The sequence below is a fragment of the Eschrichtius robustus genome, chromosome 17 (genome assembly GCF_028021215.1).
Source record: "Eschrichtius robustus isolate mEscRob2 chromosome 17, mEscRob2.pri, whole genome shotgun sequence".
Classification (NCBI taxonomy): domain Eukaryota; kingdom Metazoa; phylum Chordata; class Mammalia; order Artiodactyla; family Eschrichtiidae; genus Eschrichtius; species Eschrichtius robustus.
In genome coordinates, this window is record NC_090840.1 from 4851879 (window position 1) to 4873105 (window position 21227).

At 42.3% G+C, this 21227-nt stretch overlaps 1 protein-coding gene across 4 annotated transcripts in view; it reads left to right on the plus strand.

The window, feature by feature from the left end:
* The window catches only part of LYN (LYN proto-oncogene, Src family tyrosine kinase), a 111035-nt gene that overhangs the window by 38858 nt on the left and 50950 nt on the right, over nt 1-21227 (plus strand). For 3 of the 4 annotated variants that reach the window (XM_068526037.1, XM_068526039.1, XM_068526038.1), the window contains exons 2-4: nt 15373-15509; nt 18585-18630; nt 19461-19566. In XM_068526037.1, the coding sequence (XP_068382138.1) occupies nt 15378-15509; nt 18585-18630; nt 19461-19566 (284 nt within the window). In that variant the 5' untranslated portion in view covers nt 15373-15377. The remainder of the gene's footprint in view (nt 1-15372; nt 15510-18584; nt 18631-19460; nt 19567-21227) is intronic. The other variant, XM_068526040.1, reaches the window with a different exon arrangement.

Below are 21227 nucleotides of genomic sequence, written 5' to 3' on the forward strand. Positions count from 1 at the left end.
TGCATTTATCGTAAATGGCTACAGGCATATTGTTAGGAATACCACTTTATTATTAAACATTAATAGAACTTCTACCTCTTGCCAGTTATTTTTCCAAGCTAAAATTGTAGACGTTTGGGAATTCAGTCAAGAAGATTGAATGAAATTCGATTGTGTTTTACATCACGATGATTAAGGCAGAGCAGGTAACAGCCTGCCCTTGATCATTGTAAAGAATATTGGCTGCCTGGAAGGGGCACATTAGAAGCTGTGTACAACTTTTCTCAGCAGAAATATTTTAAGGCAATAGTCTTTTCAAAACTGGGGATACGTTTTTCTGAAATACTCACTCAGAAGTATGTGGCTTGATGCCTATTCTATCACAATATACTTTAAAAAAATTAATAGACTTTATTTTTCAGGGCAGCTTTAGGTTTCCAGAAACACTGAGTGGAAAGTACAGAGGGTTTTCCATGTAGTACTCACCACCCCCTCGGTTTCCCTTAATTATTAACATCTTGCATAGTGTGATACATTTGTTACAATTGATGAGCCAGTATTAATACATTATGCTGAACGAAAGTCCACTGTTTTCATTGGGTTCACTCTTGGGGCTGTACACTCTGTGGGTTTTGGCAAAGGTATGATGACATGTGTCCACTATTACGGTGTCATATAGTTTAGTACCCTCAAAATCCCCTGTGCTGCACCCATTCAGCCCTCCCTCTCCCTCAGCTGCTGGCAACCACTGAACTTTTAACTGTTTCCATAGTGTTGCCTTTTCCAGAATGTCATAGAGTTGGAATCATATAGTATGTAGCTTTTTCATATTGGCTTCTTTCATTTAGCAATATGCATTTAAGTTTTCTCCATGTCTTTTTATGGCTTGATAGCTCACTTCTTTTTATTGATAAATAATATTCTATTGTCTGGATGGACCACAGTTTGTTTCTCCAGTCACCCACCGAAGGATGTTTTGGTAGCTTCCAAGTTTTGGCAATTGTGAATAAAGCTGCTATAAGCACCCGCGGGCAGGTTTTGGTGCGAACCGAAGTTTTCAGTTCATTTGGGTAAATACCAAGTAGTAGAATTACTGAGTCATATATTAAGAGTATATTTAGTTTTGTAAGAAACTGCCAAGCTGTTTTCTGAAGTGGCTGCACCATTTTTTGTTCCTTTTGTTCTACCTCTACCGCAGCCTTGGGTGGTGTCAGTGTTTGGGATTTTTGTCACTCTCATAGGTGCGTGGTGGTATCTCATTGTTTTAATCTGCATCCCCCTCGTGACATATGATGTGGAGCACCTTTCATAGGCTTATTTGCCATTTCTCTGTCTTTGGCGAGGTGTCTTTTCAGATCTCATGCTCATTTTTTGATTGGGTTGTTTGTTTTTGTATTATTGAGTTTTAAGAATTATTTGTGTATTTTTGGACACTAGTCCTTTGTGTTTTGAAAAGATCTTCTCCCAGTCTGTGGCTTGTCTTTTAATTTTCTTAACAGTGTCTTTTGCAGAGCAGAAGTTTTTAATTTTAATGAAGTCCAATTTATCAATTTTTTTATTCTATGGCTCATGCTTTTGGTTTTGTATCTAAAAAGTCATCACCAAACCCAAGGTCATCTAGATTTTCTCCTATGTTATCTTCTAGGAGTTTTATAGTTTTGCATTTGTACATTTAGTTCTGTTATGCATTTTGAGTTAATTTTTATAAAAGATGTAAGATCTGGGTCTAGATTAATTTTTCTTTTTGCATGTGGATGTCCAGTTTTTCCAGCCAGTACTTGTTGAAAAGGCTGTCATTTCTCCGTTGAATTGCCTTTCTCCTTTGTGAAAGATCAATTGACTATATTTCTGGACTCTTTATTCTGTTTAGTGTACTTTTAAATGAGGGTTTATTTTTGTTACCTTCAGTGAAAATAAAATCTATTAGTAACTAATCTTGGTTTGACTTCCTTGAGTCTTAGTTTCTTCATAAGAGGGGGTGGGTAGAATAGATCATTCTTACTGTTTCTTCTAGCTTTATCTCATGAGACTAGTTTGTCTGTATTTTAGTATAGCGTCAGGGTGATGATTTTCTCATAGAAAGTTTCTGGGTCTCGTCCAACAAACACCAGGTCTGTGTGCGTGTGTCTTTGTGAGTCTGTATCTGTCTGTGTGTATAAGCAGAGTGGCAGACTTCTATTGAACAAGATTTCTGGCTATGCCCTTTACATTTTATAATGGAATAGTAAACCTATCTTTCACTGATGAGTGACAAAGCATATTGTTCTGCCCCACTCTGTAACAGAAAATATCTATACTTAGGATCATTACCAGTAATTGAAACATCAGATTTCCTGCCATGCAGCTTTCATCGGGGACATTTGGCAACGTCTGGAGACATTTCTGTTGTCATACCTGGTATCTTGTGGGTAGAAGCCAAGGATACTGCTAACTACCCCACAGTGCACTGGACAAACCTCACAACAAATAGTTTTTTGGCTCAAAATGTCAATAGTACTGAGGCTGAGAAAGCCTGTTGCAGAGAAGCAGATTTATCCGCGGCATGTTTTCATCTTTGGTTTAGCCTCTAGAAAACCTAAACTTTTGGAGATTTGTGGTCTGTGTCTAACAATTGTGCAGAAACTTCTGGTAAGATATAACCTTCAGCTTCTTTTCGCTGTCTTGGGCTTGGTTTCACTTTTTCTCAATTTCATAATAATTTCTATTTTTTGTTAAATCTATTTATGTAAACCTGACTGACCTCTTAAAGTAAAATTTAATATATCATTTTATATATTTCTAAAGATAGGTGGCTGGGTCATTGATCATAAAAATCTGAGGCTAGAAACAGGGTTGATGTTTCTTCCACTTCTTGGGTTGTAGTACATAATTCAGACTCTGCTTTGAATTCCCTCTTCTGGTCCTTTAAATGATACATTTCCCTGTGATACCTAAGTTTCCATGAGCTCATCTTGTTTTCATAGTGTTCCCTTTTATTTTTAAGAGAAACAAAACCAAAAAACCCCCGCTCGTTTCAGCAATCCCCCGTGTCTTCCTCTGTGTGAAGTTGCTCAACTAAGAGTTATGCAAATGGGGATCGGCTTTGTGCACATTGATTCCGGGGGCGTCACTGCATCTTCGGTGTATTTGTTGTCATGAGAGCGTCAGGACCCTGGCCTCCTGTCTTACAGCTCAGCCCCTAGCCTTCCCCCAGCCTCACCAGCTCCTTCCCTGCCCCTCACCTCATTCCCATCATGGATCTGGGCACGACCTTCCAACTTTCTTGGAGTCAAAGAGAAGGGGGCTTGTAGGTATCAGCTGAACCTGCCTCTTGTGTACGCCTGGGGACCTGAGTGCTTGTTATCTCCTGAGACAGCCAGCAGGCCCTCGCTGTCCATCCAGAGTGCACTTGGCTGCATCTCCTGGACGCTGAGCCGTTTTCCTGAGGTCTGTGACAGTCCTCATGATTGACATTTCCTTTCCTAGCAATCTTAGCAAAGACGACGGCTCCAGCTACGTCCTCCCCAGATTCCTTACTCTCGCAGATTAACAGGGCTTGAAGGACCTTAGGCCATGGGTTCAGATTCTCTTGTCTTAAAATTTTTATCCATTTTTGTACAAGTTTATGTATGTGCGTGTATATTACATGTTTTATATATATACATATATATAATAAAGACACACATATGTGTGTAATATATATAAATATATATAATTTACACAAAATGAAAAAATCTTTTAAAATTTTAGAATAAGGGTAATTAATTACCCTTATATAATAATGTGACCTAAGGTCCTTCAGACTCTGATATGTGTGTGTATACATATATATATCTGTGAATAGGAAATTATATATATATATATGTATATAAAATGTGTATGTATATAATTGTATATATCTAAATATATATAATGTATATATATAATTTCCTATTCACAGATATATATATGATAGGAAGATGAAAAAGGCAAACCCCAAAATACCTGCAGCCCCATCACCTGTAGATGAACATTGTGATATTTTAGGATTTTTCTTCCTAGACTCTTTTCCTGCCTATTTATATCTTTTCCCCTCACAAAAATGGTATTATGCTATATGTATTGTTTTTTAGCTTAAATATATTGTGAATATCTTTTTATGTCAACAAATATAATGTACAGTATTTTAGTGACCACTAGTATTCTTTCGTGTTGAGGTATCATCTTCTAGATCAATTTTACAAAAGCCAATTGCCTAAAGGCCAATTTGATGAACTTATCAAATGTTTCAATTTACCAGAAGATGTGTTTCTTTTAACTATTTGAATATTATTTCTATTTTTTAAAGAAACTTTGTACATTTTTAATGTTCTCCTGCTAGTTCTTCAAATGGCATATCAAGTCTGAGGGTTGTGCGATTAAAAAACTAAAATTTTAATTTAAGTTTAGATTTCAATTTAGAAGCATCAGAGAGAAATTGGAAGTGATCAAACATTCCCAACACATATAGCATGCTAAAACTCTGGATTCTAAGGAGAAATGAAGCTGTGTTGATCTGTCAGCTGTTTGTAAAATCATTTGATATGAAAGGATGGAACAGCTTTGAGATGCGGAAAGGAAGTGAAGGTGTGTAGAGGAATTTCTAGAAAGAAGCAGAAGACTTGAGCCTCAAACATAACCAAAAACATGTTACTAGGGTCAAAGAATTTTTAGAAATTAGCTTAAAACGTAAAGATAGAGTTAAGAAATGAACTAGGAAACTACAGAAACAAACATATCTCATGTTACATTTAAGCTACTAGTTACTATTTCTAAAATTACATCCATAAATATTTTAATTTTATTTCTAAAAGATAATCATTTTTCAACATAAATTTAATACCATTATTAAACATAACAATAATTCCTCCTGTCATCAAATATTCAGTAAATGATCAAATTTCTCCAGTTATCTCATAATTATTCTTAATAATTAGGCTACTAATTACTAGTAACTAAGGCTAATATAGTTCTAAGAAGACTCAACTATCCTTAGTTTCTAAAAATAGAGCATTCCTTAAAAAAGCATCATAGATGGACCTAAAGTCTGTCATACAGAGTGAAGTAAGTCAGAAAGAAAAACAAATACCATATGCTAACACATACATATACCTGGAATCTAAAAAAAAAAAAAAAAGGTTCTGATGAACCTAGGGGCAGGACAGGGATAAAGACGCAGACAAAGAGAATAGACTTGAGGACACGGGGAGGGGGAAAGGTAAGCTAGGACGAAGTGAGAGAGTGGCATGGACATATATACGCTACCAAATGTAAAATAGATAGCTAGTAGGAAGCAGCCGCATAGCACAGGGAGATCAGCTCGGTGCTTTGTGACCACCTAGAGGGGTGGGATAGGGGGGTGGGAGGGAGGGAGACGCAAGAGGGAAGGAGGTATGGGGATGTATGTATATGTATAGCTGATTCACTTTGTTATACAGCAGAAACTAACACACCCTTGTAAAGCAATTATACTCCAATAAAGATGTTAAAAAAAAAAGCATCATAGAAATCTTCAAAAGCTTTTAAAACAATTACATTTGATAAGAATTGTTATACCCTTAAGCTGTTGAAAACTACTCTAACACAAACCGTCAGTAAACTAAGCTGTTAAAACATCCCATCAAATATGAAATTATATACACCTCACAAATAGTTAAAAGATACAAATTTTGATAAACTGATCATCTTGTAAAATGAAAATCCTCAGAAAACTGGCTTTGGGTGAAATGAATTTCGAGAACTGTTCTACATTTATTTAACCAATGACCTATTATTTGGCAAACAAGTCTATTTCTTTTTTCTTTTTTTTAATTTATTTTTTTAAATTGAAGTACAGTTGATTTACAATGTTGTGTTAGTTTCAGGTGTACAGCAAAGCGATTCAGTTGTATACTATATATATATACATATATTCTTTTTTTTTACATTCTCTTCCATTATAGCTTATTACAAAATACTGAGTATAGTTCCCTGTGCTATACAGTAGGTCCTTGTTGGTTATCTATTTTATAAATAGTAGTGTGTATATGTTACTTCCAAACTCCTAATTTATCTTCCCGCAACCTTCCCCCTTTGGTGACCATAAGTTTGTTTTCTAAGTCTGTGAGTCTGCTTCTGTTTTGTAAATAAGTTCATTTGTATCATTTTTTTTAGATTCCACATATAAGTGACATCATATGCTATTCGTCTTTCTCTGTCTGACTTACTCCACTTAGTATGATAATCTCTCCATGTTGCTGCAAGTGACATTATTTCATTCTTTTTTAAGGCTGAGTAATATCCCATTGTATACACGTACCATATCTTCTTTATCCATTTGTCTGTCGATGGACATTTAGGTTGCTTCCATGTCAAACAAGTCTATTTCTAATTGGATGGTATTACAAACAGTCTCACCATAAAAATCCTTTTCTACAGAGCTTTGTGTAACTGCCCAGTTATTTTCTTAAAAATCACTTATTTATGGAGGTGAGGATGTGTTGGGAAGTGGATACATTTTAAAGACCTTGATAAGTGTTGTCAAGGTGAAGACTATCACTAACTCTCTCCTGCCAAGCCCAGCAATTTCATTTCATGGTGAGGAGATTAGAGGCCACAGACGGGAGTGGTTTTGTCCATCATTATAGGACAGTCCAGGCTGGACCCAGCAGTCAGGCGTCCCGACTCCTAACTTCCCTGCACCTCTCGTGACCTCTCCGCTCTCCCTTCCAGGCAAGAGCCGAGTTACTCTTCCACCTTCTCTGTCCTGGACGCCAAACCTCCAGGTGTTTGAACCTCGTCTATCTCTGGAGTTGTCTTGCACTTCTTTTCTGGACTTATTCTAATACATGTAGTGATTAAAACTGTACTGGTTTATTAAAGCTCTGATAAACGCAGTCAAGTTGCTGTATTTATGCATCATTATTTCAGAATATCTTCGTGTCAGGTTAGCTTTACATTTTTATGCTACACATTCATGTTATAGTTGACTCCTAACCCCTGGGTCTTCCTGCAGCCGTGTCTGTGTCTTAAAGCACATAATAAAGAAATGGTTTCAAACCAGATAAAGACATCAGCAAACACGAGATAAATTAAAATGTATCAGATTTTGATCACAAAGGCATAAAGAAAAGTTAATGAAGAAGAAATCAGCCATACTTGCAGTGGATCTCTCATTTCCGGGGGGGGGGGGTACCTTTTTTAAATTAATTTTTTATTGATACACTTCAGATACCATCAATTTACCCTTTTACGGTGTACAATTGAGTGGTCTTTAGTGTATTCACGAGCTGTAAAACCATCACCACTATCTAATTCCAGAACCTACTGCATCTTGTGTGTAGCAGGCTTGCAGACTTTACAATTGCAATTCAGCTGTGCAAAGAAAGGAAGAAAGCAAGCTTCGCATTGTCTAACTCTTCTCTCTCCAGCGCTCTGAGTAGCAGCAGGTGGAAAAATGGCCTTCAGTTTGCCAAGTGGGTTCAGATCTTTTCCATTTTAAATAGTCTCTTTTCCATCACGACTCTATTCCTTTAAGAGGAGAGCTTGGTCCTTCCCATTTCTTCTGCTCCTTTCCAAGATGTAGGTAGATGTAGGTTTCTCTTGTGTTACTTGGGGAGAAAGAAGCCATAGATTCTTTCCATGTTCTTGGTGTGCCTGCTGATAGGACCGGCACTGCTGACTGGGGGGAACGTTACACTGACACCCGCCCCCCTCCCAAGCAAATGGATCACATTAGGACAGTCGGAAACACCTGGACCCCCTTCAAACCTTCAACAGGCTGAGTGAGGGGAGGCTTGTCTTGACACCTCCTTTCCTTCGTGCTCTACCGTGTGGGAGACACAAAGCAGGGAGGGGACCTGGAACCATCCAGATAGTCTTGAAGCCACTTCCCACCCCACCCCCTTACCCAGCTGCTTCTTAATAGGAAAAGTGGATGTTTCCTACATAGAAAACAAACTTAACAGTTACCAGGGGGTAAGGGGGAAGGGATCAACTGGGAGATTGGGATTGACGTATACACACTACTATATATAAAACAGACAACTAATAAGGACCTACTGTAGAGCACAGGGAACTCTACTCAATACTCTGTAACGACCCATATGGGAAAATAATCTAAAAAAGAGTGGATATATGTATATGAATAACTGATTCACTCTGCTGTACCCCTGAAACTAACACAACATTGTAAACCAACTATACTCCAATAAAAATTAATTTAATAATAATAATAATAATAATGAAGAAATGACATAGAAGCAAGAAAGCCAGAGATGCTCAGTTAAAAAAAAAAGTGGATGGGGGATGGCTGACCCCTTGGACACTGGTTCTCTCCCAGTCTTTCCCAGTCTTTCCAATGCTCTCCTCTTCAGGCTCCTCTTTCTCATTCTTGTAAATCAAAAAGTACTTCTTTTAAATCCCATCGCCCTTCCTTCAAGGGGGAGCCCGATGGCTCAACCTTAGTCACAGACTGGAGGTGACATTCATACCACAGGAGCAGCTCTGTGGGCCAAGTCGTCAAAGCCTTGCTCTTGACCTGGAACCTAGAGAAGAGCTGGGAGCTGGGGATTGCCAAGAACCAAAATGACATCGATTTAGTTGCCCCAAGACAGTGTTCTTGTTTCATAAGGTATTTAGACCTTAGGGAGGGCTTTATAGGAGAGGCTGGTCAAGTAAGAAAGCCAGGCTCTGGAGCCAGGTGGACCTGGGTTACCAGCTTTCCAACTGTGTTGACAATGGCTTTCTGGGTGATTTTATTGAGGAAAAATATCAAGAATGTATGAAAATGATTACCATGGTGTATAAGAAACAAAAACCTTAGTTGCCTAAGTAAAGAGAGTCTGGCTCTACCCTTTTCAATTCTATCTCTTGCAAAAGGAATTTAGGAAAATTGACAAAAGAAAAGACAACTAGTTAGGTTGGAAGTGATGGCATTGGTCGCGGAGTTAGTTCTGGCACTCTCTCCTCTTCTGCCCTCCCGAGGACACCTGTGAGGCTTGTCTGACCCCCTTTCTTTCTGATAAGTAGTTTGGAGAAAGCATCGCAACTCCTCCGTGGACTTTGCTTCTCTAAAAAAGCCTCCAAAGTCTCATCCTTGAAAGTAAAGTAAGAAGGAAAACAATCAAAGGGTGCCTACAAGGTTTCTGTTTGGGTGGGCAAAGTACATCTCTTGAGTTATGCAACTGGTCGCAGACTGCATGGATAAGAATTGTTTTAGGACGAGTCCCTGTGAATGACCCTTGAACCAAACTCAACCTACTTTTGAAGCTCAAGGCCACTTTTGTCTGGGGGATCGTTACCACCCATCTCCATGTCCTTGGGGCTTCCTTTCTCGTTCTAGGCTCCCTAACTCAGAAACCTCTTTGGGAGATGAGCTCCCTCCACAGTCATGCAGGAGGCTTGGGTGGATAGAAGTGCAGCTTCAAGGCCGATGGGCCAAGGTCCACTTTAACGGGGACCTTTGATCGCCAGGCACAGGTCCATCTGTCGGGGTGTCATCCTGGTATGCGCTGCGCCAGACACAGAGCAAGCAATTCCACGTCCTCCTCTTTTTTCCCACGCGCCGTCTGTCTCCTACCCTAGAGATGTTTCTGGTTACTCCAGAACACGACCACTTGATGTTGCAAGGTCAGGCGAGAGAAGGGCAGCGACAGCAGGGAGACTTCAGAGCTTGTGGATGAGTCATTCACTTGCTGCTGGGAAAACGCAATGCAAATTTACGAGCTCAGCTTGGGAAGTTGCAGTGAAGTGGGAACAAAATGTTTTAAATTTCTTTTTGGCTGCTAGGATAAAGGCAGAAAATGCATCAGTCGTCAAAAAACAAAATGCGTAAGTCGTAATAAAAATAAAAAAAAAAAACAGTTTCTTTTGTAGCAGTTTGTAGAGGCAAGAAATTTAGGTTCTCAGGGGTTAAATTCTAGTACCTTTGTTTTTAAATTTTAAGATCTAGGATTGTGTGAAATAGCTGTTAAAACGTGGATTCAGATTTTATAGGGGAAGTGGCATCCAATTTCCTGTTTTTGATTTCTTTAAGCTCTCAGAATATGAGAAATTGGTGATTTAAAAATCTTTGTATAGCCGAGAGGGAGGTGAATTTGTATGGACTTCAGGTTGAAATAGACATGATGGAATATCTTTTAAACTTGTGAAACTTATGATGAATAACAAAATATTACCCAAAATGTATATTATACAAATCCAAACTCAGGAACCTCTTTCACTACACAATTCCTTCGCTTCTCCCTTAATGACAGAGTAATACACACATTTACATTCAGGTCATCATGTTATAAAAGTGGACAGCAGAGTAACATGGCCAAAAGAGGGGAGGGGCAGAGAGGGAGAAAATGCAAGTGGCCCATGTGTCAGCCTGAGGCTGAGATGGGAGATGTGCTTCTGCCGTTCCCTCTTTGGGGTGAGGTGGGGTTTCCTTGTGCTTCTCATCATGGGATTGTTTCTCTTCCAATGTTGGAGGGAAAACTGGCATTTGGACCACATTTATTTATGTATTTAACAAAGATGTATCTAGCTCTTACTGTGTGCTGCTTCAAGTATACTTCTAAGCACTTTACAAATATTAACTGATTTAACTCATCTAATCCTCATAACAACCTAATGAGCTTGATGAAGTTATCTCCATTTTTTCAGAAGGAAACTGAAGCACAGAGGTTAGGCCACTTGCCCAGGTTCACACAGTTAATACTTGAGGGACCCAGGATCTGAGTTTAGCAATCCAACTTCACAGTCCTTTACTCCAAAATATTTTGCAAATTGTGGTGTCTTCCTTAGGAATTTTTAAGAGAAAATTTCTGTATACGATTGTGCACCTTACAAGTGGACTTCAGAACCCAACCAACACGGTAGTGGGTATCCTTTCAGACTTTTTTCTGTGGACATTAAATATATATGGGTGTGTGTGTGTGCGTATATATATGTATATACTGATTGGTTATATAAATTGATTGATATATATGATTTTTTTTCAGTCAATAATGATTGGTGGTCAAGAACATCCAAATTATACAAATCTCTCTTTTTAACCCACTTCAGTCTCATAATATGTCAGTTTGGTCTCATCTAATGGACTCTCCCCTACTGATGGACACCTTGTCTCTGTCTGTAGTATAAATAAGACTGATATGAACATTCATTCATATTCCCTTTGTGACAGAGGGTTGCCCACTGTCTCTGTCTCATTAGATCACCTACTCGAGCTTATGTGTGAACATCCCAGGGTTGTATTTGCATGTCAGACACTCAGGTATTATTATGAGTAACTCAAAGTCTCCACATGTAAAATGTGCCTTCATTTACTGTTAAACAAACAAACGAAAAAATTGAAGACGTTGTCATCTACATCATCCACAGCACTTTATGTAAAGCCCATCATACAAAACTTTAGAATTCTCATGCTGGGGCCTCCCTGCCTGGTGAGGACCAGGTCAGCTTCCTCTTTCCCTGGTGAAAGCGCGATGATGCGGGCTTTCCTCTGGCTGCTCCTGCCAGGAAGCCTGCTACTGCAAATCTGGTGCCCACCGGGTACTGCAATCTGCAGTACCAGATCGCATCCTCCTCTTCTCCCTGCCTCGAGTTTTCTGTTTCCAGTTTATTAAACTCACTTTTTGTAAAAGCATTTCAGATCCTTTTGAGAAAGAAGAGGCTATAAAAACAATCTCTTTAGTATTATTAATAAGGAGATAAAATGCATGTTTCAAAATAGCCATTGTTGGGCAACATGGTAATTTAAAAAAAAAAAAAAGAAAAAGCACAGACTTTAGGCTAAAGCTATGTGAGTCCACCATTCACTTGTGCAATGGCTTTAGGCCAGCCATTTAATCTCTCTAAGCCTCAGTTTACTTCTCTGTAAAGTGGGGTTAATAATACCTGGGTCATGGGGTTTCTTCGAGGATTAAATGAGATGCTCAGAAAATTACAAATGTTTAATTGAAAAAATACTAAGGTGTAAATCATTGTAAAGCGTAGCTCCTGTCACTTGCAAACACGTAACTGTGCTCTCAGTTGTTGTTGGGGGGGGCGTGTGTTTTGTGCTTTTCTGGTACCTTCGTACAGTGAAAAGAATTGAGGACCTGATGTGAGCGGGTGGTGTTTATCCCCTGACGCAACAAGATGCTCTCTGAGCTTTCTTGCCTGAGTGTTTGAATTGCAGGGACCCAAACTCAAAGCTCAGTGCTCGTGGGTTAGGGTCTTCCTCTGCCGTACGTCCTTTTGGTTCTCAATTATCCATGTGATGGGGGAGGGGAAATCATGACATAAGCGTAAATAAACGATCATCTGCGGATTATATCACCTCCTCACACATCCACCTGCTTTTTATTTTCATTCTCCGTCTTCCTTCCCACGGAGCGGGCCCTCGGACCATCGCCGTCACCCCTTCAGAGGTCTGGGTCAGCGATTCCTCGCTCTGCGCTCTGTAACTAAGACCCACAAAGCGCTTTTCTAATCTCATCTCCTGCCTTCACACACAAACGCGCGCGCGCACACATACGCACTACAGGGGTTCCTAAGATTTTGGAAAAAAAATTTTTTTCATAAAGTTGTTCGTACCATCCTCCTTTTTTCTCCCTTATCCGACTTTTTATTTTGAAAATTTCGAATCTACAGAAAAAAAAGAATACCCTCACATCGATTCACTAATTTTTTTTACTATTTTGCCACATTTGTCCCCTCCTCTTGTTCCCCCGGCCCGCTTTCTCTTTTTCATTTTGGCGGAAGTGTTGAAAGTTGCAGATACCCTGAGCTTGCATCCCTGCCCGCCTTGCGTGCATCTCCTCGGATGTGGACCTTCTCCTGCGTGACCGCAGTACCGTCATCACGCCTTTAAAGCGCACAGTTGCCCGCGATCACGTTCACACGTATTCAGATTCCCCCAAGGATCCAGCCATGTGTCCTCCCCCCTCCCCCCCCCCCCCCATTCATTCAAAGCTCGTTCAAGATAGAGCTCCGCCCCTTCCCCTCCCCTGTCCTTTCTGAGGTGCCCAGCTTTTGGCACATCGTGGATTTGTCTGATCATTTTGTTCCTCTAACCTCTGTGCTTCCTATAAACTAGAAGTTAGTGCTAGAGGTCTCTGTCCCTGTGTCTCTAATAAAAACGACAACGGCTGGGGCGGGGGCGTCTCCTTTCCTTGCCCACCTTGAGCAGGAGGGGTTGGGATGAGCACACAGGAAGCCCCCCGTGCAGCAGCCAGAGCGCTTGGTCCCTCCCTTCTTTCCGTGAACCCTCTCGGAGCACCTGCTTTGAGCAGGCACATTGCAGGGAAGGGGCAGGTTGTGACCCGGCCCGTCTGCTTCGGTTCCGTCTGGGGAGCTGACCTTAAAGAAACCCACGTGTAACGGAATGGCCGTCTTAATCAGAAAAATGAGAGTGTAAAGCGTGAGGAGTGGGCAGAGGGGTGACCTCTTCAGTAGGGTGGTTGGGAAGACCTGTTGGGGAGGTAACCTTTAGGTCCAGATCTGGAAAAAGGAGAGCGACCCAGCCGGCTAGGGCCTGGGGAGAAAAGCGGGCGCGGGGAGAGCCAGGGCTGCCCGGGGAGAGCCAGGGCTGCCCGGGGCCGGGCGCGCGTGCGTCCTGGGCACCCGCCGGGCTCCTCCCCTCGCAGCTCGGGGCGCAATCGGGGGTCCGCGCGGGGTGGCCTTTTCCGCTACCGAGTTCCCTCCTTCAGGCATCACCGTTTTAATGCGGATGGTTTAAACACAGCTTCTTTGGAGGATGAGGGTGGGCCTGGTCCGAAAAGAACTCCCCTGTTTATTTACAGATCAACTAGAAAACCCATCTCCATTTCAGAAACTTTAGCAGATGAAAAAAAAAACAACAAAACTGTCCCATTTTGAGTCAAAGGAGTACTTGCTTCCCCTTTAGTTTGGGAACCACAGCTCGCTAGTTTCAGAAAGGGGTGTGACTGTCCTTAGAGGCCTCCTACGTCAACCAATGAAATGATGAACAAGGTGAAGGTCGCAGACCTCCTGGAAGCCTGCAGGACCAAACGCAGGATGAGCTGGGGCGACAATGCAGAGAGGATGACAGTTCAGAGGAGAGCCCCTGAGGCTTCTCTGTACACCAGGAGCTGTTCCGAGCTCCCACCGCCCGCCTTCCCCACGCGGAACCATCCGTCTATCGTCCTCTGAAGTTCTGGGCAGGGGTCCCCCTTGGCAGTGTTTCAGAATGACACAGATCACTGGGGAGCACCCGCCCCCCGCCCCCCTCCCCGGGCCCAGGTGAGCCTAGACGATTCTGGTGTGCCTTCAGGTTTGGGAACTCTGCCCTCTAAGACCTTCTCATGGAGCTCATAACAGATTTTGTTTTGTTTTCAGTGTATAAATTTGACCATGAGGCTGTACTGTACGGCAATATTCATATCTGATTTCAGTTTTAAAATCATCTTTGGAGTCCCCAGAGTGCTTTGGGTGGCGCTCTACACATCCTAGTGTTAACTGAATAGACGAATAGGAGTCTAGCATTCAGAGGGGTGGTTCCTCCTGTCTGGTTGCCCGCAAAGGCCCCCCCCTCTGTCGGCGGTTCTTCCCTGAAGCCTTAGGCTTGCTGACGGCACCCTCCTGTGCCTCTGGCTCGGCCGTCTCTCCTGGTCCCCAGGCTCGCTAGTCTCACTGGGAAACGTACAGGATGCGATTGTTTGGGTGTGCCTGCAAGCATCTTTTCTCCATGCCTGTGCCTCCTCTTTTATTTCCAGTCTTGGTGAAGGCCACCACCATTGCCCCAGGCCCCAAGCCACTTTTGGTTAGAGGCAGATTCTATGCCTTTGAAGCCCCAGGTCCCCTCACTTCACCTTGCACAGTGACATTTGTCTTCAGCTGTGCCTCCCTCTCCAGCCCAACTCCTGGACTTCCCTCCTTGTTCCCTGAGGGGGTCAGCTTGAACTAGTTCCCTGAAGGGGCCTTGTTATCTCAGGGCCGATACTTTGCATGTGAAGTTCCTTCTTCCTGGAATCCCTTTACTGACTTTGCCACCTGGCTGACATCACTCCCATTTTGACTCACAGAGCATTTCCTTCAGGACACTTCCCTGCCCACATCCTTTTCCTCTTGCCTGAGTGCGATGTCTTTTCCTATGTCCTGTGCAGCCTGTGTCATTGACTTGCCACATTGTATTGTAATTTTAATTCACCCATCTTCGCCACAAGAATATGAGTGTCTTTAGGGCAAGAATTATATCTTGCTGACATAAAACTGATGCTCAATAAATAGTTTTTGAATGAATGAATGAACAAATGTGTGAACAAGCGGCTAGTTTGTCAACAGTATCCACCTTTGAGTTTGTTAAACCATCTGCAATGAAGAATAAAAGCGTACTTTTTAACTCTTCGTTAATGGAGAGATTTTGGTGGCTTGAAGCCAGTTCTGGAATGGTAAAACAATGCCATGGCTTTTGTATTCCAACAGGAACTATGGGATGTATAAAATCAAAAAGGAAAGACAATCTGAAAGACGATGGAATAGATTTGAAGACTCAACCAGTACGTAATACTGACCGAACTATTTATGTGAGAGATCCAACGTCCAATAAACAGCAAAGGCCAGTAAGTAGATAGTCTCAGGGGAGCATTCCCACAGCAGGATCAAAGCATGGCTGCGTAATTTAAACACCAAATCTGTACCATGTGCATGCAAAAAAAAAAAAAAAAAAAAAATCACGTCAATTACTTGGGCCTCCAATAATTTTTGATATGCTTTGTAACTTAATCCTTTAAAGAGCTTATAAATATTTTCAGGATAACCAGGCCACTGAATGTACAATAAAGGGGGCTTTGGTCACCTTCTTATGTGTGGAGATAATCACCTTTCCTATCCCTGGTGTGAAGACCCACTCTTTATATATAAAGATATGCATCTGAGCTGGTGTGACTTAGGATGGATAGTGAGATTAGAAGGAAATGCTGGATTCAAGTCAGAAGCCAAAATAGGTCCTTTGGTGTATCATACTTTATCCCATCTTGTTGTTCTTTAATTAATTCAAAATAGTACAAACACTGAAGTTGCCATGACTTATTACAGAGAATTAAAGGATTTTTTTTTTAAAAGCATAACTAATTCTGCCTTCTAACCTTACACAGATATCTGTACCAACATTTTTGTATGAGTGATGTGTTGTTTGATGCATCCGAGAAATGCTTGGCAGATGAAGGACTAATGCCGCATTTCATGGGAGAGAAGAATAATTAATTGGATAATTATTAATTGGATAATAATAATAATAATTTGGATAATTACAACCTTAAATGCACTTTATTTCAGATTTTATATCCTCTCCATCTATTCACTCATTATATGTATGTATGTATATCTCCCATTGCCTGGTTTTTATGGAATTCCTCAGCATTTAAGCTAGAAGTAGCTTATTCCACGTTAGCCCAAATGCCTTCATTAAGAGTTTTCATAGTTTCTCTAATCTGACATGTTTTTGAATGCCTTGGCATTCCAGAAGTATGTTATTGTTGTCACGCCCTCTGCCAGCCCTCTCCCCCTCATTCCCCATTATGCTGCAGGTTGACGTGTGCCAAAGTCACATGTCAGTATTGAAATTGGTAAGTCACTGTTGGCCTTCTTAAAAAGAAGTGCAGATGAAGAGTGAGTACATTATGCTGTTAATTACCATACTTGATATTTCTAGACAGATACATTAACATTGTAATTTTATATATAGAAACTTAAAATGTATAAGATTATTGATAACTTTAATAATTTGGTGATCATAAATATATAAATGTAATATTTAAAAGCATCACATATTATAGGTATAGATGTGGAACTAGTCTATGGAAATATGACTTATAGAAAGTGAACTGATACAGGAATTGGACTCACAAATAGTTTTCTTATTATAGACTTCAAAGCTCTCATAAAAAGGATCTGGCTTTTTCTGGTATCATGTGCTATAGATTTTACATGCTTTAAAACCCCCATTTTTCTTACGTGATGAAAGAAGATGTCCTTTATTCAGAAAAGCAAAGGGAAACAGTACAAACTTATGCACCGTTTTCCCTCTCCTTAAGAGTAAAGGAGGTTCCAAAGTTAAGTTAGAAAGCAGAAGTAGTAAACATGTTGGAAGCCTCTCAGCTCCGTCCCACACACCGGGAACGCTTCCTTGTGCCTTCTGTGGTCACAGATGCCCTTGTTTACGAACCAGACAGTTGGCCTTATTCCATAGATAACACCCAGCTCCGGCCAGACGTGCCCAAAATCCACCCCTGGATTGAGTACAGGCGGTGTGATGTGACATCAAGGCTGAACTGAGGCAAATTCAACAACACTCTAAGGAAAAGACATTTTAAAGAAAAAGAGTGATGATCGATGAGTTCCATACACGTGTTTTGGTCTTATAAAAAGTGTGTTAAAACATTTGTCAACTAAGGACTCTTTGATATTTGAAAATCAGCTTGCTGCTTTCAAAATGATTTAATCAGTTTCTCATCTTGTTTCCTCTAACTCATTTAAAGTTGATCATGCATCCTAATTATGCACATCTAAATGAGTTTAAAAATCAGTGTAAAGCTTCTTGAAATCAGCATTGAAGGATAATATGGACCCAAGATTTTCTGATACTAGAAAAATGTAATGCCCCCCCACCCCCGCAGATTTTATGGGCTGACTTTCATCAGAAATTTAAGTTTCAGTACAAACCGTTTTGGTCCCCATTCCACTAAATCGCTTTAATCAAGGAGAAACATGATTTGTGGGTGTAAGCCTCTGACAGTACCTGCTCTAAAAGAAGCTCAAGAGGTCTTACACATCCTCCCCACGGTCACTGAGGGAAAAAAGGATTTGATTTAAAAGGTGATTGAGGTGGCCTTTGTGCCACCAGACCCTTCCTGATAATTCACCTCTCAACTAAAATAACAGAGATGCCATCTGTCCCCATAACAGAATCAGGGTCAGCCACAGGAAGCCTGGATCTGTTAGCACTTGTTCTCAGCTACTAGAGACCGAGCCCTGACTGAAGTTTTTAAGACAAGTTTGGGAGTTGTGAAGATCAGCAGTCCTGGGCTGGGTGGCACTTCCACAAGGTCACCAGGGCCCCAGGTGACCCCCAGGGCCCCAGGTGACCCCCAGGGCCCCTCTCTATCTTTTTCTCTGCTGTCTCTGGTGACTGGTTTCCATATTGCTGAGACCCCAGTTCGTTACCTTCTTCTAGGCAGAAAGAAGAGGGCCAGGGAATACGAGAGTCAGACCCAAAGCCCCACACGAACTGCTTGCAGATAAACTCCTTCCGCATCTGCACAGAATGCCGGAGAATCGGAAAGCATCACCATTTAGCTGGTCACATTGCCTCCCCCAGTGATATTAGGGGTCTGGTACCAAATCAGAGGGAGGGTGCTGATTGGGTCAGCAGCTCGCAGCCACTGTTCAGAGCCCTGGTCATTTCCTGCCGCCAGGCCCGTGGCCGCTGGAGAAGGAGAAGCCGTTCCCTGGGCTGTGGAGGTCAGGACGCAGCTCCACAGGACTGCTCCTCGGCACTCCTCTTCTTTCTGGCTTAATGAATTAACAAATCTAAACCCCATTCGCTTCTGCTGGAAAATGATGCAACATTCAACATGAATGTAAGTGTAAAAAGCTAAACATAAAAATGTATTTTTCTAACAAATATTCTCTCGTAGGTTGCAGACTCTCAGCTTTTACCGGGACAGAGGTTTCAAAATAAAGGTATGTTTTCACGGCAGCATGGAAGCTTCTTTACTGTTAGAGCCTCTGTAAAGTAGTTGTCCTGGGTGTTTTTGTTGATTTTTTTTTTTTATTGTGAAAAAATACACATAGCATAGAATTTATCATCTTAACCATTGAAGTGTTCAGCTCAGTAGCATTAAGTACCTTCACACTGTTGTGCAACCGGCACCTCCATCCATTTCCAGAACTTTCCCTCATCCCAAACTGAAACTCTGTGCCCATCAAACATGGAACTCCCATTCCTCCTCCTCCCAGCTTCTGGTACTCGCCATTCTACATTCTGTCTCTATGAGTTTGACGACTCCAGGAATCTCGCCTAAGTGGAATCAAGCAGTATTTGTCCTTTTGTGTCTGGCTTTTGTCACTTAGCGTAATGTCTTCAAGGTTCATCCATGTTGTGGCATCCGTCAGAATTTTCCTCCTTTTTAAGGCTGAATAATATTCTGTTGTATGTATAGACCACATTTTGTTTATCCGTTCGTCACAGTGTGTTTGGATTGTTTCCTCCTTTTAGATTTTGTAAATAACTCTGCTGTGAGCATGGGTGTATCATTTCTTAAACCTAGAGTTGGAAGTTATTGTGGTCGTAGGTCTATGTGATTTGAGATAACAAACACTGTACCGGTGTGCGCAGTATGTGACCGACCATGGACCACGTAGGCCCCGAGCCCCACTAGGAAGGAAGCAGGTCTTTATTCCAGCTGCCCATCTCTCAGCGCCTCTCCGCGTCCTTTGTGCCCCATGACAATTTGTTACAACATTTCTGCTGTGGATTCTCAAAGGTCTTCGCTTGCGTTCTTCATTTTCAGATCCAGAGGAGCAAGGAGACATCGTGGTCGCATTGTACCCCTATGATGGCATCCACCCAGACGACTTGTCCTTCAAGAAAGGAGAGAAGATGAAAGTCCTGGAGGAGTAAGTGCGCCCGGGCATCCCCCCCGGCCTGCCGCCCTTGGCCGCCAGCAGCACAGTGAAGCAGACACCCCTCTGGGGTGGGCATGGGGCCCCCAGCCTCCTTGCTGCCCGAGGGAGCAGGGCTAGAGAGATTTTCCTGTTAGGCTTTGCTGTGAGCACTTCCCAAGGGTTTTCCCCTTCTTTCCTTATCCATCAGTGCTGCCTTAAGAGGTTTGGGTCTATGTGGCGTTTGCATGTTATTTAAATTCCATTTTTTAAAAAAATTGATTTATTTATTTACTTATTTGGCTGTGTTGGGTCTTCATTGCTGCGCGTGGGCTTTCTCTAGTTGCAGCGAGCAGGGGCTACTCTTTGTTGCAGTGCGCGGGCTTCTCATTGCGGTGGCTTCTCTTGCTGCAGAGCACGGGCTCTAGGTGCGCAGGCTTCAGTAGTTGTGGCTCGTGGGCTCAGTAGTTGTGGCTCGCGGGCTCTAGAGCACAGGCTCAGTAGTTGTGGCGCACGGGCTTAGTTGCTCCGCGGCATGTGGGATCTTCCCAGACCAGGGCTCGAACCCGTGTCCCCTGCATTGGGAGGCGGATTCTTAACCACTGTGCCACCAGGGAAGCCCCTTACCATTTTTATTTCGTTATTTTACTCAAATTAAGCCTGGGTGTATGGGTCCAACTGGGTGTGACTCCTCAGGACGTGGTGCTGAAGCAGTGGTCGTCTCGGGAGAGTCCCCACTCAGCGTTCAGCGTTTCTGTGAAGATGCTTGGACGTCATCTCCGTGACCCCTCCAGGCTGACTCGCACACCTGTGGCCCTGCTCAGACCACAGGGCTCAGCAATGTGCTGAGGATAATGAACTCCGAGAATTCCAGTAATCTTTCATATGGCGTCACCTTGGCCTGCCAACCGCGACACCCTTGGTTGCTTGGAGGAGGGAGACCCTGATTAAGTTTATGGTGTTGAGTGAGTGGCTGAGAGCAGTTGTCAGTTCCTGGCTGAGTGTGAACTTGAGCCAAATCCTGGCCCTGCCACCTGATAGCTGTGTGACCTTGACGAGTCACTTCCACTCCACACCTTAGTGTCTTCACTTATGAACCAGGAACGGCAATACCTCTGTCATGGGGTTGATGTGAAGGTTATGTGTGTACATATATATATATAAAAGTGGCACAGGCATGTAGTGGACCACGGCCTGGTGGCAGCTGTAATTGTCCTTCACGTCTTGCAGACGAGGGTCCCGTCTGGGTGTGGGAATCTGATGGGGAACATAGTTGCGGCTCACAGGGACCCGTCCATTCCTCCCTCCCCAGCCCCTTCCCCGGCTCCACGCCTCTCACAGAAGGTGAGAGTGTGGTGATGAGGCCTAGCTGCTTGGGGTTATTTTATGGTTTTCTGTTTCTTTTTCCCATGGCTTGTGTCTATGGAAATGAGATGTTTTAACAAGGGAGTTTATAACATAGGAACTATGGCCCTTTATTCCCTTGACTCCCGTTTCTGTAAGGACCCCTAAAGCATTTCTTAGATATGAACTTTTCGTTTCTGCAAGATGGGAACCATTTTCACCGACTCCCGTTGGGCAGCTCTGAGCACAGCGACCCACACTTCAGTCGTGAGACTGTTTTCTTTTGCTTCCATCACTGAACGTATTTATGTTTTAGCAAGAAGCATGAACTT